The sequence below is a fragment of the Heloderma suspectum genome, chromosome 2, assembly GCF_057233095.1.
Source record: "Heloderma suspectum isolate Gila_16-S chromosome 2, 16-S_ref, whole genome shotgun sequence".
NCBI classification, from domain to species: domain Eukaryota; kingdom Metazoa; phylum Chordata; class Lepidosauria; order Squamata; family Helodermatidae; genus Heloderma; species Heloderma suspectum.
The window spans coordinates 203,888,801-203,910,670 of record NC_139459.1 but is presented as its reverse complement, the minus strand read 5'-3'; the positions used below and the strand labels follow the sequence as shown (position 1 = coordinate 203,910,670).

General features: G+C 45.7%; 1 protein-coding gene across 1 annotated transcript; it reads left to right on the top strand.

Moving 5' to 3' along the window:
• Nucleotides 1-532: 532 nt before the first annotated feature.
• On the top strand, nt 533-17,216 carry CACNG5 (calcium voltage-gated channel auxiliary subunit gamma 5). Its single transcript, XM_084832334.1, has 5 exons — nt 533-762; nt 2,788-2,874; nt 7,596-7,736; nt 11,078-11,223; nt 15,524-17,216. Exons 1-5 carry the CDS (start codon nt 555-557, stop codon nt 15,779-15,781), a joined length of 840 nt encoding a protein of 279 aa, XP_084688460.1. The 5' UTR covers nt 533-554; the 3' UTR covers nt 15,782-17,216.
• Nucleotides 17,217-21,870: the final 4,654 nt, after the last annotated feature.

The window sequence follows — 21,870 nt, the reverse complement described above, 5'->3', positions numbered from 1 at the left end:
TTTTCTGTTATTTTTTTAAAGTAAGATGGTATTTGTAATCTGGGTTTTATTGTTAGCCACCCATTTTGGGCCAAAAGGTGGGATATAAATCAAACAAGCGAGTGTAAAAATGCCCCTTAACATCTCCATGGGCATCCTTCGAGTCTGGCTCTGAAGGGATGTGACAATCATGGCCAGCCACTTGCACCTCCAGTTTAGCAGGGGCTTTTATGCTGTTTCCTCAGTTATACATCTGTACTCCAATGTGTATGATGGAGAAAAGGAGGGCAAATGTGATTTTGCAACATTCATAGAATCATAGAATAGTGGGGTTGAAAGGGGCCTACAAGACCATAAAATCCAACCTCCTGCTCAGTGCAGGAATCCAAGTCAGAGCATCCCTGACAGATGGCTGTCCAGCCTTGTCTTGAATGCCTCCAGTGTGGGAGAGCCCACCACCTCCCTGGGTAATTGGTTCCATTCAGTAGTTAAGAGTCCACATTCATGGCTAACAGTTCAGTTCTTCTCTCTCTCTCCATCCATCCAGGAGTTCTCTTTTGTCCCATTGGACCCTGATGCTTTTGGGAATGAGCACTTGTGGCAGGAAGGCCCTGACTCTGCTCAGCAGCGTGTTTGCCGTGTGCGGATTAGGACTCCTGGGGATTGCCGTGAGCACTGACTACTGGTTGTACCTGGAGGAAGGGATCATCCTGCCCCAGAACCAGAGTGCCGAAATCAAGATGTCTCTACATTCTGGCCTCTGGAGGGTTTGCTTTTTGGCAGGTACGGTGCTGCTTCATATGAAAGTAAACCTGGCTTTTCTCATACCTGTTGCTGCTCATACCTAGTTACTAACATTAGCAAGTCCTGTTAAAGACGTATTATGAAGTTGATCACAATTAACAGCTGTCAAAGATATTCCTATTATTTAATGTATGGATGTGTGTACATTGCCTCACTGGTCTTATTTTCACCGCCATTAGAAAAACCTTGATGGCCCTTGTCTGGCTTATTTTAAAGACAAGGAACAGAGTTGATGGACCCTCTCCAATGCATCACTTGTGTTAGTTCACACATACAAGTGTGTACGTGGGCTAGCATTGGCTCATTATATATTGCAAGGATACATGGCATCATGGGTTAATGTCACCCCATAAAAGAATGGGCAGTTGAAGGAATTAGTCTTTCATTTCTGGTGCTTGACCTTGCCCATAACTAGTGAGAAACTGACCTGTGATTTGTGTAGATCAGTTTGTATCTTCATCAACAGAGCTGGGTGGATTAGCTTGCAAGGAAGCAATGTAACCAAGATGGAGGTCTTCTCTGGTTGGAAGGCAGAGCACTGAAGAGTTTGTGTGTTTTTGTATGAATCTGTTAATGTATAAATGTACAGGTAGAGCTACAGAATTGTAGAAGCAATCACACAGGCAGCCAAGGCAACATCAGTCTTGCCGCTGAAATCAAAGGCAGTTTTCAGACCACCACATTTAGGCTGCATTACTGAACACACTTATTAGGGACTAAGCCCCACTGAACACAGCAGAACTTACTTTCAAGTAAATGTGTGTAAGATTGTGCTGTTAGAGCTCCTTACCTGCAATCTCCAGACTCAGATTTGGCGAGCTGCCCACATGGGTGTGATCAAGGCTGGCCCTACTATTAGGCAGAGTGAGGCAACTGCCTCAGTTGGCAGATGCTGGGTGACAGATGTGTGGCAGCCTTCCAGCTGTTCCTGGCTGTTCCACTCTGTTGGAGGACAGAGCACTGTATGCCACACAAATTATCTTGGGGCCCCCTAAACTAGGCTGGTGCATGGAGGACACTATGCCATCACTAGTGTTAAAATAAGATTCAACTGCCAGTCCAGACAGCTTCTGTATGGGGACGGAACAGGAGGCACCATCTTATCCTTTGCCTCAGGCAGCAAAATGTCTTGGGTCTGCCCTGGATGTGACATGCTTCTCATACTGCCAAATTTTCAATTGTTTCCATTATCCACTGTCAGTGACTAAGTCCAACAATGACCCCGTCCAACAACCAAGTCAAAACAGGCCTAAGATGATTGCTGAGGCAATACTTTGCCCTCTCCCCACCCCAATCCATTCATTAAAACAATAGAAATGCTATAATAATGAAAAATGTATGTTTCTAAGCAGCGGGTAAGATTGGCTAAAGCAATGTACAAGTTCAGCCTCCTTGGCTGTTGTTCTTTTACTTGTGATATTTTTAAAAGCCGTTTAAGGCCCAAACTAGATCAGATACCATTCACATCATTCACACAATGGCTTTAAAGAAGTAAATAGTAGTTTTGATGGGCACCCTCGGGGGGGGGGGGACTTTAACCCTTTTGCTCCCTGCTGAGGCCCTGATCCAGTTTGAGGGCCACACCTCTGCTATTTGTATTAAAAGAAAAGCTTCTATTTGGATCAATGCAAGCATTTCTTCCCGTGCAAATAGCAAAAGCTGGGAAGGTTGGGGGGATTATCCAGTTCAGGACTGCAGTGGGGGAGGGTTTAAGGGAAGAAAGTGTTAACCCCCCCCCCGCCCCCACAATGGTCCCAGTGTGGATTGGAGGCCCTGAACCTGCTTTTTGCTTTTAAAATGCCACGCACACAATTGGTATTTGCATGTATGGCAACTCTTCTCATTTGGCTTTGAATCCTCAAAGGTTTAAGAAGGTCAGTCCTGAATAAGAGCAATTGATTAAAAGCCCTTGAAATTATTGGAAGCAACAACGAAAAGCTTGTGTACTTAATTAAGGTGATCAATACCTCCAAGAAAGCATAAAACAGGCTCATCCCTTTGCAGGAGAAGAACACGGGAGGTGTTTCACCACAGAGTACGTCATGCCAATGAATGTCCAGCTGACATCTGAATCAACGGTCAATGTTTTAAGTAGGTGGTTTCTCTTGTGTGGGTTGAGGAGGGGGATTTGTGTCTTTCCAACATTTGCATTTCACAGACTAGAAAAGAGATCTGGTGCTTTATCTTCAGCGAAGGGCTGTATCAATATTTGTGCGTGGGAGAAGCTTTTTTAAAAAAGAACAACAACCCTGGGTTTACTTGTTGTTTTCTCCAGCAGCAGCGCAGCAGTACATGAGCACGTGCGGGAGGGAGACGGAGCCAGGCAGCCATTCCCGTAGTCCTGCTCTGCTGCACGGCTCTCTGTTCACAGCGTAATATAGTTGCGATCCTATGCCCTTCAACCAGCAAAGCAGATAGCAAAACAATGCTATTTTAAACGAGAGGTAACATAGCAGTGCCGACAGATACTCTCCTGGTGACCATGGCAACTACCCACCAAGCATTTATTTATTTATTGGAAGTATTTTTAACCCACCTTCATCCTAGGATATCAGGGCAGTACGCCAGAGGCCACAGTATAATGCAGGAACTTCATAAAATGCCACAATAAAAACATGGCACTCTGAAACAGTTCCACCCCACATTTGGCATGCTGGGAGGAATCAGTCAATGGCACAGTTACCCCATGCTGTTATCCTAGGCAGTGCACACATAAAACAGATGCTGGGAGTCACTAAAATGACATCACGGGGCCCTTTCTCCACCGCGGACCAAACGGAGCCTAGTAATAACCGACAGGGATAGCTCCTCCTCGCAGACAGGGATTTGAATCCCCCTTGTAGCACAGAGACAATCTGCAGACAGTTTGACATGCAAGGAAGAAAGGGCTAACGTTCCAGTCACAAGACTCGGCCAGTTGGGAGGCTCTGTTGGGAGGAAGCAGATGTGGAGAACCAGCGAGCTCACCAGAAGGGTTCAGTAAGGGGGGAATAAGTCAGGAGTCTGTGAGGGCTTCATGCTAACTGGGGGAATAATGCTCTCATGGATGGCGCCCCACAAACACAGAACTGGGGTCTCCAGAGTGGTGCTTGCGGGCACCAGTGTGCCCATGGACACCTCTCTTGGTGCCCACCACACTCCCTGCCCCTCCTGATTTTGATTTTATTGCCTTAGATTTTTTAAAAAATTAACTGGGAAGCAGGCATACTGCAAAATGAAGAGCTTCCCTCTGGCACCATCGTTATTTGGGTTCAAAAGAATGTTCTTTTTTTTTTCTTTTTTTTGGAGCTCAGACCCTACCCCTGCCTTTTGGTTAGGTTCTTCGGCAAGTTGCTTTTCTATTAGTCACATCATTTTGCCTTCTGGGAAATTGCTATTTTGTCATCACCCATGCTCACCATGGCAGCCATTTTATGAATGGGCAACTTCCCTGTGGCTGCCATTTTGTGAGAGCACCCATGAAACTCTCCCAATATTCCAAATGTGCCCACTGACCCAAAAAGATTGGGGCCCCTGCTGCAGAGTTATCATTGTGTCTCTGCTTCTGTGAGGAAAGCAACTTTTTTTGCGAAGGAGAGGTTCATATGTTCAAGAAAGAGCAGAAACTACAGCAGGCTGTTCACAGGACCCTGATAGTGCAGTGGGAAGGGACGTTGCTTTGGGAAAGAGGACAACAGATACAGCTGGATCCATTCCAGCCTTCATGGAAAGGTATCAACGGTGGAGGGTGTAACTTAAATTTATTTCTTTAAAATACTGCTGCACGACTTTTCCAGCAGTTCAGAGTTGATTACAACAATAACAACATAAATAACAACAAAATAAAAGTAAACAAACACAAACCCTTTATTTATTGTATTCATTCGTTCGTTCGTTGATTCATTCATTTTCTTTGCTACATTTCTATACCTCCCAATAGCCGAAACTCTCTGGGTGGTTCTCAGAAATTAAAACCATAAAATACACCATGATAACATGATAACATTGTAATAACATTATAAGTTAAAGAGCCAAGAAACTCGGTTCAGTCAAAACCCTTTACTGCTGAAAAAGTTCTGAAAGAAGTGACTCTTTTTAATCTCATCAGGTATGAGCTTCCAAAGCTTTGAATCCATGACTGAAAAAGCGCAGCTCACCTGATGCAGGTCTGAGAAGAGCAACCAAGTTGGCTGACTAGACCAGAGGTGGGCAGAAAGTAGATCTCCAGATGTTTTGGATTTCAACTCTCAGCAATTCTCACCATTGGCCATGCTGGCAGGGGCTTCCAAACCATCTGAAGATCTATCTTCTGCCCACCTCAGCTGACAAGTGGGTTCATATGGTGGGTCATATAGGGAGCAGCAGTCTTTGAGGTATGAAGGCCATGCAAGGATCTAAAGGTTAAAATCATAACCTTGCATTGAGTCTTGAAGCAAATTGGTGGCTAATACAATTGATTGAATATGCCAGTGCCTCCCAATACCTGCTGGAAGGGATTCTGCACCAGGTGAAGCTTCCAAATCGTTTTCAAGGGCAGCTCTGCATGGAGTGTGTTGCAATATCCCTGGAACTTGCAGAACCATGGATTCACATAAAGAATCTGACCTGCCCAAGAGGGGGGGGAAACCCCGTTTTCATTTTAGGAGCAAACTACTCATGAAAAGGGTAGTTTCATTTTATGTTTTCATTTTAGGAGCGAACTGCTCATGAAAAGGGTAGAAACTGGAACTGCTCCATAGGGAAGGGAATTTGGATTGGGGCACAGGAGGAGAGGAGTTGAATCGTTTGCGCCAACACCATGGTCCTGATCCAAACTCTCCCAATGTTCCTGTTAGCCACAGAGGGAGAAACATATGGGACCATAAGTTTGCCACACTAGAAAGATCTTTGGTCTGACTCAACAAGGCAGTTCTCAACATTAAAAATGATATTTTGTGAAGTCAAAAATTTCACATCTGTAGTGTGTATTTTTCAGTGTACAGACAATTTAGACAATTTCATCTTTTGAAATTGTCTAAATATTTGACAATGTACTGTCAGGGACAATCTGTTCAAAAGAACCAGGAACAGCCTCCCTTCCCTTTTCCCTTCTAAAACCTTAGTTTGGGGAAAATATTTGAAATGAAGTTTTGGGAGGAAATTACACAGGCTATCCACACCGCATCTTTCTTTTTATTATTACTTAAAGCTTCTTCTGTTGCTATGGCAATCCATATCTCTATTTCTGGAACAGATGGTTTTATCGTTTGTATTCATTTGTGAGAAGAGACGAATAAATATGTTACTTGCAGCAATTCATAATGCAATGCCCCATCATGGGCTGCAGTCCTATGGCTCCTGAGAGAGCATCCCAGGGGCCATAGGACACAGCCAACCTCCCCGTCCCCGGTCAGAGAGGGAAGCCCACTGTGGAAGGCCTCACTTGACCTGCAGTGGAACTTTCCCCTACAGGAGCTGCTCTGACAGCAAGAAGGGCAAAAGGGGGGCATTCTGGGGGTATGTCAGGGGTAGACTGAGGTGGCTTTGGGTCTGCTGAACTACTTGTTCCACAGACACACCCCAGGAGTTGGTATAGTTGGTTGGAAAAAAAAGACAAGCTGGCAGCAAAACAATGTGGGAAAGGTCAAATCCCCCACACGCAACATCTTCTGCCCTACTCAGAGCGAGATCTGACAGGGCTTAGGAAATGGTGGTTCATTCGCCACAGACTCTTCTCCACCCCGCCACCTAAGAATTGCTCTGACATTCTGTTTCATTACCCTTCACACAGAGAGGGCGGTGTGGCAACACCAGAGTGCCACAGCTCTAAATACACATTCCTTTGCTTCTGGCAATTAGGTCCGAGCCTTAGCCACGCAGGGGTGACATGTTGGCAGAAATGAACGAACATTCATCCTGCAAGGCTTTGGAAAAGACAGCATTTGCCCTCTGTCCTGTGCACACTTTCCTGGGAGTAAGCCCCATTGACCTCAGTGGGGCTTACACCTGAGTTAGGCATACATAAATTGCACAGCTATAGTGCAGTCCTATGCAGGTCTGCTCAGATGTAATTGAGAATGGGTATAGAATTGCAGTTCGGAGCAATCCAGCAGTAGCAAGGGAGGGAGAACCACCACTCCCTATGCCTTGCTAGGCAGAAGGTGGCTGGGGTGGCATTTTCCCTTTGGCCTTTTTCAACTTTTTTTTCTTTTAGAACATTTCCTTCCTGTTACTCCCAGTGAGAGGGAAAAAACTAGGCCAGCTCCAGGGCTGGAGTAGATTTTACCCCATTCTGGGGCTGGGTCGGGGGAGTGGGAGGGCTTTGGATCCTGTGGGCCTAAACCCTGTACACCATCCTCCCCCAGCCTGCTGCCCTCCAGATGTTTTGGACCACAACTCTCAGAATTCCTGACCATGTTGGCTAGGGATGATGGGAGTAGACATCCAAAACATCTGGAGGGCACCACATAAGGGAAGACTGCTATACATCCAGGGAACGCCTCCTTTTCACCCTCTCCATCTTTGGAATTTCAATGGCAGAGGAGTAACGGGAGTGGACCTTTCCACCGCTGCACACTAACAAAAGCAGAATAAAGAAGAACTGTTGTAAAATCCACAAGACCTCTCCGCTTTTCTTTCCACAAGCAGGCTTTCTGTGCAAGTCTATGTGTTTCTCTATGTGAGAAAGAGAGAGCATGAGAAATTCAAACAAAACTAAAAAAAGAAAAGAAAAGAGGAAGGACCAAAGAGATAAACGAAATTGCACATGCAGAAAATATATTTTCTATTCATGGTGTTATTTTATCATTTTATATGAGGAAGCAGTAACCCTTTCCCCTTATTTCCCTCTACAGAGATGATTCGTTCTGCCACCCCATTCCCACTTGTCAGCCTCTTTTTCATGTTTATTGGATTCATTCTGAGCAACATTGGGCATATTCGGCCTCACAGGACCATCTTGGCTTTTGTGTCTGGAATCTTCTTCATCCTCTCTGGTGAGTTTTAAGATGTAGCAGTTTTGAGGTACATTTGCCAGCTCCATAGGCTGGATTTGAATTCAAGTCTCTTTTGTCCACTTCTGGGAAGGAAGATAGGATGTACAGTAATTAGGGAGGCGAGCAACTGGCAGATTTTGACGTTGCCTTGTATTGTGACAGTCTGTCGTGCTCCAGTGTAATAGGACGCCATAGTTTTCCATTAGCCTCTGTAGTGTTAATTCCAGCTATTAAACTATCAGAGAGGCAGTCTGGTGTCGGGGTTAAGATGTCAGACCAGGATTGCAGTAACCCAGGTTCAAAACCCCCACACAACCCTGAAGCTTGCTGGGTCGCTCTGGGCCAGTCGCCATTTCTCAGCCTAACCTGCCTCACAGGATTTTTGTGTGGATAAAATGGAAGGGAGTTACGCATGCCACCTTGAGAAAAGGCCAAACGTACATGTAATAAATAAACAAACAAACAAACAAACAAACCTCATTGCCCCCAAACAATGACAAAAGACGAAAGAGATTCAGCACTATGGGTAACTAGATGACTGTCCCCCCCAAATTTAAGGGGAGGGCTAGGCAACTTGTGTGGCCCTCCAGACGTTTTGGCCTAATTCTCCCATCAGCCAAAGCCGCATAGCCTTGGTGACGGTGATGAGACTTACAGGCCAAAACATCTGTAGGGCTGCAAGTTGTCCACCCTTGTTTCAGAGGGTGGGTGTCAGTGCTAATGCTGGTATGACCCTATGAGCAGGCACGCCTTGACAATGACATGTTATGATGCTCTGTAAGGAAAAGAGTTTTACTGAAGCATGCCTCTTTGTGAGTGCTTTTTCCTCTGTTGATGGCACATTAACTTCGTAGTCAACCCATGGGACTCCCTCTTCTTCTATGGCCCTGCTGGAGCCATGACAACAAGGGTTCCAGACAGCAGTATGACTGGATGATGTTGAGGCCTATGCAGAGTTTTCTATGCCATATGATCTGTCTCATCCCCCAGCATGTCCTTTTCTCCCACATACACTGACTTCATCCCAAAGATAATCTTCTGAGGCCCTTCTTCAAGTACTCCTGCCAAAGGAGGTCTGGTAGATGGCTATAAGAGAGAGGGCCTTTTCGGTGTTGGCAACCCAGGTGTGGGACACCCTTCCATAAAGCTGAAGAGCTTTTTTTTATTTCCCAGGATTTTCAGTGTTACAGACATACTTTTAAACAATAGATCTACTCTCTGCTGATGCTTTTATTCTGGTTTTATTTTGTTGTTGGTTTTCTTCTGTTTTACATTGTATTTTCATGTTGTATTTTTGTCTTTTATGGCTTTAATTTTTTACTTAGGAGAGAGCAATCCTATGCAGATCAACAGTCTGCTCCGACCACAGGGCAACTGCCAATCCAGTGCAGGGTGGGAGGAGTGGTAAGGAACGGATCTCTTCCTCACTCCCCCTGCCCTGCGTTCGCAGCTAGACAGCTGATTTTGGCTGTCTAGCCACGGGACCTTGGAGTGCAGGAAGAGGTGGCCGGACAATGCATAGGAAGTGTCATACTGGCACTTCCAACCTCCCCACCCCACCCCCGGGAATGCTCTGTTTTCCCCACTCCACGCTGCTCTTACGAGCGCGGACTGCAGGGCTGATCTGCGCTGCCTACAAGGCGGCGTGGGACGGGGTGGAGGTCCAGGGTTGGTTCCCGGGAACTGACCGATCCTATGGCTGTCTAGCCACTGACTAGTGGACATAGGATTGCTCCCTAAACCACCCAGAGAACGTGTGTTATTGGGCAGCATATAAATATTGTAAACAAATAAATGTCAACAGACCTTTTATATATATGTATATGTGTGTGTGTGTGTGTGTGTGTATATGTATGTATATTTTAGCCTGCCCTACACTGAAGGCTCAAGGCAAGTTATAAAGCAAAACCTGGAGCTAAAGCCCTGTTTGTGTGCCCCCCATTCCCCCCATTCTGATTGCAGAGGGGCTGGGGGAGGAAGCACTTAGTGGCTCTTCCCCCTTTGCCGTGTCCCCAGCATTGGCCCTATGGCCCTCCATGCTTTGGAAAGCTACATGTCTGCAGCAGTAGGTTCCCTATATGAATTAGAATCCTGCATGATCAGGGTCCTAAATCCAGCAGGTTCCCCACTGCAGGCATTCAGCCCTCAAGAACATGGAGGACAATGGCACTGGTGACCAGGGGGGAATCTACATGGCAGTGGTTTCAGAAGCGTTTTATGGCTATATCCAGATTTTCATGAAATTGTTTTGGTCCGTCAGTGGCACACGAAGCAAGAAAAGTGGAGTATACTACCTAAAAACCCACTTTCACAGGTCATACAGCACTCAAAACCCCCATACTTTGGAGTTGAGTGGGCAGAGTCCAGCAAGTAGAACTGACCATCATCAACCATGTAGGTGCTGCTCAGCCAATGAGAGAGCCTTGTTTCCCTGTCACAGCCAGGTCATAGAAACACTCCAAGGCACACCCAGGATTTAATGCAAGAGGACAAGACACTGCAGCAGAACCACGCGGGAGCCACATTTAAGGAAAACACATTAAAATGACGTTGTGAGAACGCCTGGTTTCCAGAGGGAAGCTGCGGGGTTGCTGCGGATTGGTGACAGCATTATCTGCCATGAATGGCCCCGATGTGCTCTCCCTCCACATGAAATCAGCCAGCTCAAAGAGTGCGCAAACACCACTGGAGTACGACATGGTCCAGGCCTAACATTCCACTTCGACTCCATGCAGCTCCAGACACAGTTCCTTTGAATCTGGCACAGGGGTTGCATCTTATGGTGGCTGAGTTGAGTTAATGGAGGACACCTGAAACTTTAAAGAAAGTGGCTTCTCCTCTCAAATTGGCTTCTCCTCTCAAATGTTTCCATTTGAAAGGAGAAGGCAATGTTTTATTCATAGCATTAAGAGGGTGTTAAACAAGCAGCTGTGACTGCAGAGTTTAAAAGCTTTGACTTGCATGGAGTACTTGTAGTTCAGAAGAACCGTGTCTAAGAACATAAATCTGTTGCTTAATTCAGCACAAGGAGCTCTGTTCTCCATGAGTGACAGCAGCTGCTCCTTCAGCAGAAGGGCTGTCCCTTCCCTCCGGTTGCAAATGCCCTCCCAGAGCAGCAGCAGGGAACCTATAGACCTCCAGATGTTGTTGGACTGCAACTCCCATCAGCCCCAGTCAGCATGGCCAATGGTCAGGGAGGATGGGGGCTGTAGTCCCACAACATCCAGCAGGCCACATGTCCCCCACACATTCTGAGAGAAAGCTGCATGGCTGATGTGGCTCTCTGCAGGCGACTGCTTCCCCCTGCCGTGTGTTTTGACCCTGAACCTCTTGCTTCCCAGGTTTATCTCTGGTCGTGGGGCTTGTCCTGTACATCTCCAGTATCAATGATGAAATGCTCAATAGAACCAAGGACTCTGAGACTTATTTCACATACAGATATGGATGGTCATTCGCTTTTTCTGCTATCTCTTTTCTTCTGACAGAGGTAAGATGAATGGGGAGCTCACTGGACTGCCTGTGTGAAAAGCACGTGGTCCTCCAGAGATCAGGGAGCTTCTCCAGGGTATCCCTGGACATGTCTACTCAATGTGTGAATCGCCCGGGAGTGGGCCCAGCCGCATGCCTGATGGCAGGGGCAGCACCAGCAGCACAGCCCCAAACCGTGGCGATTGCATGATGCACCCCTCAGAAGGCTATTCATTTTAGCCTATCAGGAAACATTTCCTTATATAGATGAATAAAAACCCAAACAGTCACAGTTCAATTCCAAAACTTGTCCAGTGCAGTTAGGTACTTTTAGACTCTGAACTTAATGGACAGTATCCAATGGTGTCATTCCACAAACTCAGATAGAGCCAGTGGAGGCCCTCTGAATGTTTTGGTTGCCGATTATGCTGGTGCAACTGATTGTGCAAGCAGTTGCGCAACTGGTTGCACAGTGTGTTGCACAATGGTCGCATGAGAGTCATGCGCAACATGTTGCAGAGTGCGTTGCAGAGTGCATTGCGCAACCTGTTGTACAACGGGTTGCACAAGTATAATGCACAGCCAGCTGCACAACCGTACTTGAGCAAACACAACTTTAGTTGGACTCTTCTTTTACACATGGTTCAGAACCTAGTTTCCTCTTGCGCTAATGGAATGATGCAGTTGGATACTGCCCATGGGTCTTTCTTAGGGCAGGGGAACTCTTCAGATGGGGATATATATGACCTCTCTCACTTCAAAATGTGGCCAGCCGCCCTGCTGGGTTTGCCCCTCACCACTCATTCTTCTGAGTGGGGCCCTGAACACCTGCCATTCCAGTGCTGATGGTAATTGTTGACATCAGAAGCGAAATTGTGAAGTTTGAAAATGTATCTGATTTTGAAATATTCTTGACATTTTGTTTTAGCATCCAGTCCAATTGGATTTCTTGCAGTGTTTAATTGGTCTCCCCCTTTACAATGTTTGTATCAGTATGTCTGCTTTTGATAGTGCAGTAACATCTCTGTACCTCTCTGTGACACTCTTTGTGCAGCAAGTGGGGTGGGCAGGTGTATGTTTGTGGGGAAGACAGGACACCTCTCCTAAGCGGCTGCTTGAAGAACAGCCAGATCAGGCCAAGACACAGGTTAACGAACAGAGGAGGAGCAACAAAGAGATTTATCCTGCCAAGAGCTAATTATGTGCATGGCACATCATAGCAAACCTCCACATCAAGGCCCATACTTTTGTTGAGCCCAATTTTCTTCCTTCCTTCCTTCCTTCCTTCCTTCCTTCCTTCCTTCCTTCTATATTTCCCTTTATTGGATGGCTTCACAGTGGCTTACTACAGTTTTCCTGATTATTCCAACTGAATTGTTTGCACACAGGGAGTCTTATATGCTCTGTCTGAAGTAGCGACTGAGGTTTTTGAACCTAGTGTCACTGCTACATTGCCTTTTGAGGATGATCAAGTAGCTGGGCCCCTCCTCTCTCACAGCTCATTGGGTTGCCCCCACGCATTAAGCAGGCACAGTGCATTTCTGTTGTGCACTAAGCCTCGGTGCATAAAATGCGTTGGACCCAACTAGAGAGCGACCGTTTAGGCTGGATGCAAGTGGGAAAGGGAACTCTGGAGATGTTGCTTAGGCAAGCAGAATGGGTCAGTCATTCCCTCTGCTCAGTGCTGGCTCCAGGTATTGGAGGTCCCTTGGGAAGACATCCTCGGGGGGGGGGGCTCCCTGAGGGAGTCTACCTCCTCAGCATGGTCACCAGCTGCGGTTCCTGCTCCCCCTGCCCCCTGAGTCTACTTGAGGAGATGAGATGAGATGATGGGAGATGAGATGATGGGAGTCTACCTGAGTCTACCTGAGGGAGTCTTCCTGTTCCTCCCTCCTCCTGCTCCCTGAGGGAATGTATCTCCTCAGCATGCTGTTCCTGCTCCTCCTCTTCCTCACTGTCACTACCACCTGCTTGCTTGCCAAGCAGAGAGCCATTGGGAAAGCAGACAGTGGAATCTACTCCTCCTCCTCCTCCTCTTCCTCCTCCCCCCCCCACCACTGTCTGGCCCAGAGACAGAGGCGAGTGAACAAGCAGGTTGCAATGGTGAGGAGGAGGAGCAGATCCTGGGAGTTCTTGTCAGTGAGCCCCCTGCTGGGTTGTGAGCCCTCAGCAGCTGCCCAGCCATGCCAGCCTATGGCACCAAGCCTGTCTCTGCTTAAGGTCCCCATTTGCGCCCCTCGCCTGAGCTACACTATTGGCTTGCTTGGACTCTGATCCACCCAAGAATGTTGCTCACTGCAAGCATGACCAGAACCACAGAAGTTGCAAGCATCGCGGAAGCAAAGCAACTCTTTGATCCTTGCTGCGCCCTCATGTATTTCAACATCTAAAGTTAATTGACACACGAGGCAAGGGGTTTGTCAGGGGTTTGTCAGGCCAGCATGGACTGGCTTGGTTTTGATAGATTACTTTTCTTCCGATGGCAAACGAATTGGTTCTGGAAATTACATTTAAACCCCAAAGCAGGGTTTGCGGCAAAACCTTGCTATAGGTGACTGGGAAGAAGCAAAGTGGCATCCCATGTGTGAGAAGTGACGTCGGGTATATTGGAAATATCTTTTGCATGTGTCCTCCTGCTTGCTTATGTATACTGGCCCAGGAGTGGTTGTTCCTGCCATGAGCTAAACTCTGTATGAGAAGACTTACCCAGTCAAGCCCATGTTTGAGAAAAGCACATTGTAGATCCCACTCCGTTTCCCTTTAGTCCAAACATGATATATTTCTCCAGTGTCTGGTGCACTTGACATGCCAGGTGCTTTGCTTACATTAATTTGGCCTTACAGCACCTTTATGGGATGGATGTTTACTACTCTTATGTCACAAGCAGGACCTCGGAGAAGTGAGCTCTCCCTTGTCATGCTTCGCATCATTGACAGGGCGAAGAACATAAAAAGCAAAGCCCTCTGCCCGAGGCCTGTGGTAGCCTGTGCTCAAGAAGTGGTTTGTGTAATCCTGCACATAAGGACCCTAGTGCTGAGTGAGAGAAGCAGGTTCTCCCCTCGCACCAGCAGCAGGACCCAGCCTTGGTCTTAATGCAGCAGCTTCCATCGGTAATGTTGTGCAAGTAGTTTCTGCCATCTTCTGTTTGGCACAGATTTGCCTTCTAAGAGGCATCTGGGTACTCTGGTGGTGGGGAGAAGAGAGAAAGGAAAAGACCCTGCCTCTCAGCCTCTCTTCCCCCACATAGCGCATGGTGGAATGTTTTTCACTACTGTGGATGTGTACTGGCCATAACCAACAGTCCCAGGGTGGGGCATTTCTTTCAGTCCAAGGGCTGGATTCCATTCCGGAGTAGTTCTCGGGGGGTGGGGGGATCCCAGTGGCTGACAAGGCTGAAGGCAAAAGAGGCAGGGCCAAAAATACCAGCACCATTTCACTTCAAGCTCTGCCAGTAGATTCTGCCAGGAACTAAGGACAGGCATTTCTGCCTTTGAGGGGAAAAACCACACAGAACCCAGGAAACCACCCAAACATTGGTGGCTGGGGGAAAGGGGGTGGGAGCCAGGGGAAGGGAAAGGGGTGTGGCCATCTGGGGAATCCTGGGGAGCTGGATTGGGACCCCAGGAGGGTCAAATTTGGCCCCCTGGGCCTGAAGTTCCTCATCCCTGCAATACTCAGAGGGAAGTATTGTAGTGCCCCGGAGAGCAGCTGTATTTGATTTACCAGCTGTAGAATTTCCACTCGCCAAGCATAACTGAGATGCTTCAGATCGAAATAACCTAGGTCAGGGATGGGAAGTGTGTGGCCCTCCAGATGTTGTTGGACTGCAACTCCCATCAGCCCCAGCCAGCATAACCAATGGTGAGGGCTGATGGGAGTTGCAGTCCAACAATATCTGAAGGGCCACATGCCCCCCCATTCCTCAACTAGAGGATCAAGGTCATAGAATCATAGAATAGTAGGGTTGGAAGGGGCCTACAAGGCCATCATACAACACCTACAAGGTGTTTTGCTATGAACATGCTGGTTGTCATAAACCTCATGCCGGAGTGAAAGGTATTTTTTTCGAATCTGCTGGCAGCCTCACAACCCCAAAAACACCTCCAGTACTGAAGACACAGCACAGTGAGCACACCCCTTCTCACTCACTCGTGCAAGGACAGCTGCATCCTCGAGAAGGAAGCACGACCCAGAGGGGGGATTTCAGGCCTGGCCTGTCTGTTTGGACTGGTAGTGTGTCGCATCTGATCCATACAGTGTGATGGCAACCTGTCCCTTCAGCAAACCTGAGCATCGCTTTTGCATTCTCTCTCCTTCAGAGTGCAGGTGTCATGTCTGTCTACCTATTCATGAAGCGATATACTGCTGAGGAGATGTACAGGCCTCATCCCGGCTTCTACCGTCCACGGCTTAGCAACTGCTCAGACTACTCAGGCCAGTTCCTCCACCCGGACGCGTGGGTTCGTGGGCGCAGTCCCTCTGACATCTCCAGTGATGCTTCTCTCCAGATGAACAGTAATTATCCTGCTCTACTTAAATGTCCTGATTATGACCAGATGTCATCCTCTCCATGTTGAACGGCAAGTGACACCCTCATCTTTTAGGAATGAAAAGCTGGCGGAGGCTGTTATGTCCTGGATCTGTACTTTTTTTTTAGAGGTCACGTTTGCAGGATAACCCCTCTCTGTTCATACAGTTAGTGGATAATATTATTACCTAGAGGTGTGGGGGGAGCATTCCCCCCCCCAACAACGCACATATGCATACCTGGAGTGGAGGTTTTGATCCTGCAGCTAGTCCATATGCCCAGATCTCTTGGAGCCATAGTGGGTGTGGAAAAGATACAGGATCATACCCAACAGAATCCTGATATCAGAAAGACACTAGCGGGGGGGGGGGAGTATCTTGTGATAGGCAGCAAATGGCTTGTAGATTACTATACTTTTATTGTAAAATATATTACCAGAATAGGGTATAGGTGAACATTCCTAGTGAATAATCATTAGAGAACTGCAGATCGCATCATTGCTTAACATTTCGTTTTAAATGGACATCTAGTTATGGCTAATTTCAAGCTACTTTAAAGTCAAATATGTATTTGGTTAACAGCGCAATAATATGTATGTGTACTCAGAAGTAAGTCCCATTGTGTTCAGTGGCTCTTACTTGCAGGTACGTGTGCACAGATTTGCAACCTAAGCCTACTTTCTTTTGCCTACATTTCATCATTGAGGAACCAGACGATTAATTCTTGCCAATAATCACTTTCCTGTCTGATTATGCTGGGCCTCAGTCCAATTTGGCAACTTCAGAATTAGGTCAAACCCTCTGGCATTGGAAGTGCAACATCCTGAAATAAAGTGCCTGATGCTCTGCTAGAATGAACACATTATTTTCTCTTTGATATCAGACTCAAAATATTATAGGCTTAATACAGTAATATTGGTTAAAATCCATTTGGCTCATGATATGTAGATCAACGTCTCAGTCACCCCAACCACTCTTAAAACTGACTGAACAGGGAATGTAATGGTTTACATGCTCTGAAAACGAAGTCCAAAGCTTTAATTTGGCAATGCAGCTTTTGTTGATTTTGCTATTTCCTTCCTTTTGGGCACCCATTGCAATGGAAATGCTTGTGTTATCCAGTTGAGCTCCAGAGGACTGATTTGATCATGCTGGCGTTCAGTTCTTCTCTTTGTAGATAAAGTATGCAGAAAGGAAAAGTTCATATCTTTATATTGTACTGTCTGTGTATATCTTGCCTGTTGTAAGAACCATGTGATTGCTCAGAGAACTGCATCAAATGTACAAAATCCAGTCTGCTGATCTTTCACTGCTCTGTAAAGTTCTGGTGTACAAAACTCTTATTTGTATTATAATTTTTGTTTTAAGTTTTGAAGATATCTTGAGTTGTAATCAAAAACAAATCAAAATGCAAACTTTTGATCTGTTTATATTTGTAATGATTATCATTATTTTCTTTTTTAGAATATTAAAGAGTCACAAAGCATTCAGGACCATGTAGCAAGGACTTCTGTTCTCACTGAATACTGTGGGGCCATGTGCAAATGTACATACGTGCTCATGGATACCTTCTGATTGAACATGTAATAGGGGCAGTAGTTTTACTTTCTCCCTAGATATATCAATTGCTGGTATGTAGTAAATTTGTATGTAGTAATGGAATATATCCTCTGATTGTACCTGCTTGACTTCCACAGTTCCAATTTTCCAGTTCAGGTAATGGAAGAAAAATGGAAAATTATACTTTCTTTCAATATCTAAAATATAAAAACATGCTCACTCTAATCCAATAGAGCAGGGGTCACCCATCTTTTTGGACCTGTGGGAATTTGAGAAAGTGCTGTGGGCACCACCATGAAATGCCTGATCAGTGGATCACTGCTTTGGCACCTACCTGTTGTGTCTATGGATCTTAGACTGCGTCTTATTCAGCAAAAACTTCTGTTTCGTGTCTATTGGATGCTGCAATGTCTCTTTAATAAGGGATTGTCTACTTTGGCTAATTCTGGCAGTGCAATAAAGCTAATGCTTCTTTTAAAGATATGTTATGGCAATAGCCAGTAGTTGCTTTTTTGGAGGGAGGAAGTTATTACACAGATAAATTTTGTACTGGGACAGTCTTTAATATTCACTGATGTACACGCTTTTTAAAATTATTTATCTTCATGGAAATTAACAAATGATCAGTGTAAATGGATTCTCTGCAACCTTTTGACAGCTAAAAGACTAATATTACAACATTGGAAGGATAAACACTCACCTCCTATAATGCAATGGATTGAGGACCTTGCAATGCTTTCAATATTTGAACAGGTAGCATATAGACGACACCTTCAAATGGATACTTATTTAGATATTTGGTCCTCTTTCATTAAAGCCTATGTATAATTGCTAGAAAGTTGTATGCATTTCATATGCATTAATTGTTATGGATATATATATATATACACACACACACACAGACACACACAGAGTACTGTGCAAAAGTCTTAGGCCACCACCACCTTTGTTGTTTTCGCAAAGTTTTAATGACCATCCATAATTATTTTTCGGTCTCTGTATTAAGATACAAACAGAAAATACAGGAAATACGTACAGGCAAAAGTCAGTATTTAGTGTGACCTCCCTTGGCTCTAAGCACATCTTGAATTCTTTTGGGGAGATTATCCTTAAGTTTTCTGAAGTAATCTGCTGGTATATTATACCAGGCTTCTTTCAGCACTTCCCAGAGTTCTTTAGATGTAGGTTGTCTTTTATTTCTTTCTCTGTCCAGGTGATCCCATACTGCCTCTATAATGTTCAGGTCTGGACTCTGGGGAGGCCAGTCCATGACTGTCAGGGTTTTATTAGCTGTTTTCCTCGCTAAATATGATTTCACTGCATTAGCAGTGTGCTTGGGATCGTTATCATGCCGGAAAATGAAACCATTCCCAATCAGGCACTTTCCAGAAGGAATGGCATGATGAATTAAAACCTGTCTGTACTTTTCAGCATTCATGATCCCATCAATACGGACAAGATTGCCAATGCCACTGGCAGAAATGCAGCCGCAAACCAGGACAGACCCTCCACCATGTTTCACTGAAGGCCGCAAGCACTCATTCGTCCATCTCTCTCCAACTCTTCTTCTCACATATTATCAACGATTGGACCCCAAAATTTCAAACTTGGATTCATCACTCCATAATACTCTTTTCCACTGATCCTCATTCCAACCTTTGTGAGCTTTAGCATATCTTAGCCTTTTCACCCTGTTCCCCTTCCTCAAAAGTGGTTTCTTGGCTGCTTACCTTCCACGAAGACCATTCCTGGCCAGGCGCCTGCTGTTACTCTAGTGTAAGGGGAGGTCACACTAAATACTTGCCACTTTAGCCTATGGAAGGGTTTTTTTTCTGATTTTTTTTCTATTGTTGAATAGTGCATACAAATTTCCTGTATTTTCTGGTTGTATTCTAATGAAGAGACTGAGAAATAATTATATATGGCCATTATACCATTACTAAAACAACAAATCTAATGGTGGCCTAAGACTTTTGCACAGTAGTGTGTGTGTGTGTGTATATGTGTATGTGTGTGTGTGTGTGTATATATATATATATATATATATATCCATGTACATATATTAAAATACGGGGGGGGGGGAATAAAGATTTCTGCAGGCACCCTGGACACCATGTTGGGGACCCCCTCATAGATGCTATTGGAGGTGCCTGTGGGTGCTGTGTTGGGGACTCCTGCAACAGAGCATGTGCTAGTCATGAGCACCATGGAAAGTTGCTTACTTATACCACTTCTCTCTGGTATGTGGAACTTCTCTGAGATTTTCTACACAAGGAATTTATTGTGTGCTTGTCAGTCCCTACTTGTGTTTTTTTATGGGTTCTTTAGATGACGTGACCCTCCAATTTTCCTTCTTTTTTAAACAGTACTTTCAGTGAGTTTTTTTAGAGCGAGGACAATGTGGTATTATTTGTGAAAGTGAAAGAAAACTCCATTTCCACTTGTGTAATTGCACTATTCCACAATGCCACAGTGCCACCTAGAGGTTATGTAGTGGAAAAGCAGGAAAGGAAACTCTTCATGTCATGCTCAGGTCTGAATTCTGCGACAAAACTGAAAGTAGATACAATGGATTAACAGCATCGTGTAAAAAATCTCTCTCTCTCTCTCTCTCTCTCTCTCTCTGTAACAGAAGTGTATCAGTGCTCATCTGACAACTTAATTATGTTGAAAGGCATGTGTTTGCAGTTCCTGATATGGCAATGCAACACAGTAGTTCTAGCCATTATCTTCATTTCAGGTAATATGTAAACAGAAAAAACAGGTCACTCAAGTCCACACTGAAGAAATAGGTGCTCTATAAGGCTCCCTCAATATAGAGATAATAACCATTCCAGAGTTGGTTGTGTCTTAAATCCATAGCATCATTTTTGTACATACTAAAATGTGTAAATATAGTTCAGTTTCTCTGAAAGCTTATTTTGTGTTCTCTCTTTATTTCTTCCTTCAAAGAGAATGTATGTGTTTTATGTATTAGGCTGATTTTCCAGAATGACCAAAGAGTAAGTAAAAAAATCTTAAATTAATATTATAGTTACGCTGAAAGCACTGGCTCAGGCAAGGTACCCTTTCATCAGTCCTTGGGGAAAAGGCATTACCTCTGGTTCGTCTTTTGCCTCTCAGCGCTAGATGCCTGTCTTCCTGGAAGAGGCAGTGCCCCTGATCATCCTCCAGGAATAACATGGGTAGACAGCCGGCCCACTGTGGCTTATTTTCAGGGTGGCTTATCGTGACATGCAAACCAGCCCAGTCAAAACCCAGTTTGAGCCAGCTTACCATGGTGTAACCCCCATAGTCTGCAACTTATATCAGAATCTAGCTCTCAGATATGTGAAGTTAGCTTTTTTAAAAAAAGAGTTCAGCTTTGTGTTTTATATAACAGCACACAGTACTTTATTAATTAATTGAATTTACATCCCACCCTTCTTCCAAGGAGCTCAGGGTGGCATACATAGTTCTCTCCCCACTCTACTTTCCTCCTCACAACAACCACGTGAGGTAAGTTAGGTTAAGAAAGAGTGACTAGCCCGAAGTCATCCGGTGACCTTCATGGTTTTGTGGAGATCTGAACAGGGTTTCTCCAGTCCTAATATAACCAGTGCTCATACTGGAGTGGTGGCAGTAAGGCTTCCATGTCAGAGCACGCAGTAGGGATGTACGAATCCCTTACCTGGCTCCACACAGGGCCATCCACGGTGGGGGGGAGGTGCTCCATCCTTCCCCCGGGAATCCTGCTCGGCCGGCTCCGCTCCACGGCCAAGCCGTGGAGCCACCAGCCGGCTCCGGCCACCCACAGCCAGACATCCAGCCGCTGGGCAGCCCTGCAGGGATGCAAATGGCAGCTGTCGTAGCCGTCGTACCTGCGTTAGCCATGATAGGCTACGTAAGTATTTATGTAGCCTATCCCGGCTATGAAGAGGAGGAAGCGAATGGTGGCTGCAGGATGGCCGCCATTCACAAAGCAGCGCAGACGGGAGCAGGTAAGTGCTCTGTTTCGCACACCTTTCATGGGGTGGGGGCAGCAGGGGCTTCGTCCTGCGCACCTTTCGTGGGGTCAGGGGGCGGGGGCTTCAATCCTCGACGGATTTCGGGGGGCCAAATGCACTGGCATTCGGCCTCACTGAGATCCGTCGCAGAATTCTCTGACATCCCTAGCAGGCAGCCTCTGGGTCTGCTTGAAACCTGCCATCTTTTTTTTCACAAATTCATCCCTGGAGGTAACAACATGAAACATAAAATAAGATATAACTTTGCTCTGGGTATTAATTCTAGGCATGAAATACCCAGTGGTTTGAGTAGGATGGCTAAATATATTGCCAAATGGATTTTGTTGAACTCTGAACAATTAGATTATATTTATTTATTTTCCCTGTTTCAAAACTATGAGAGAAATGAGGGGTCCAAAATATAATTGAATAACAATGCTTTATTTTGTTTGGCTTGCAGAAAGTTTTGCTGTTGTTCAGTCGTGTCCAACACTTCGTGACCCCATGGACCATAGCACGCCAGGCCTTCCTGTCCTGCGCTCTCTCCCGGAGTGTGCTCAAGTCCATGTTCATTGCATCGGTGATGCTATCTA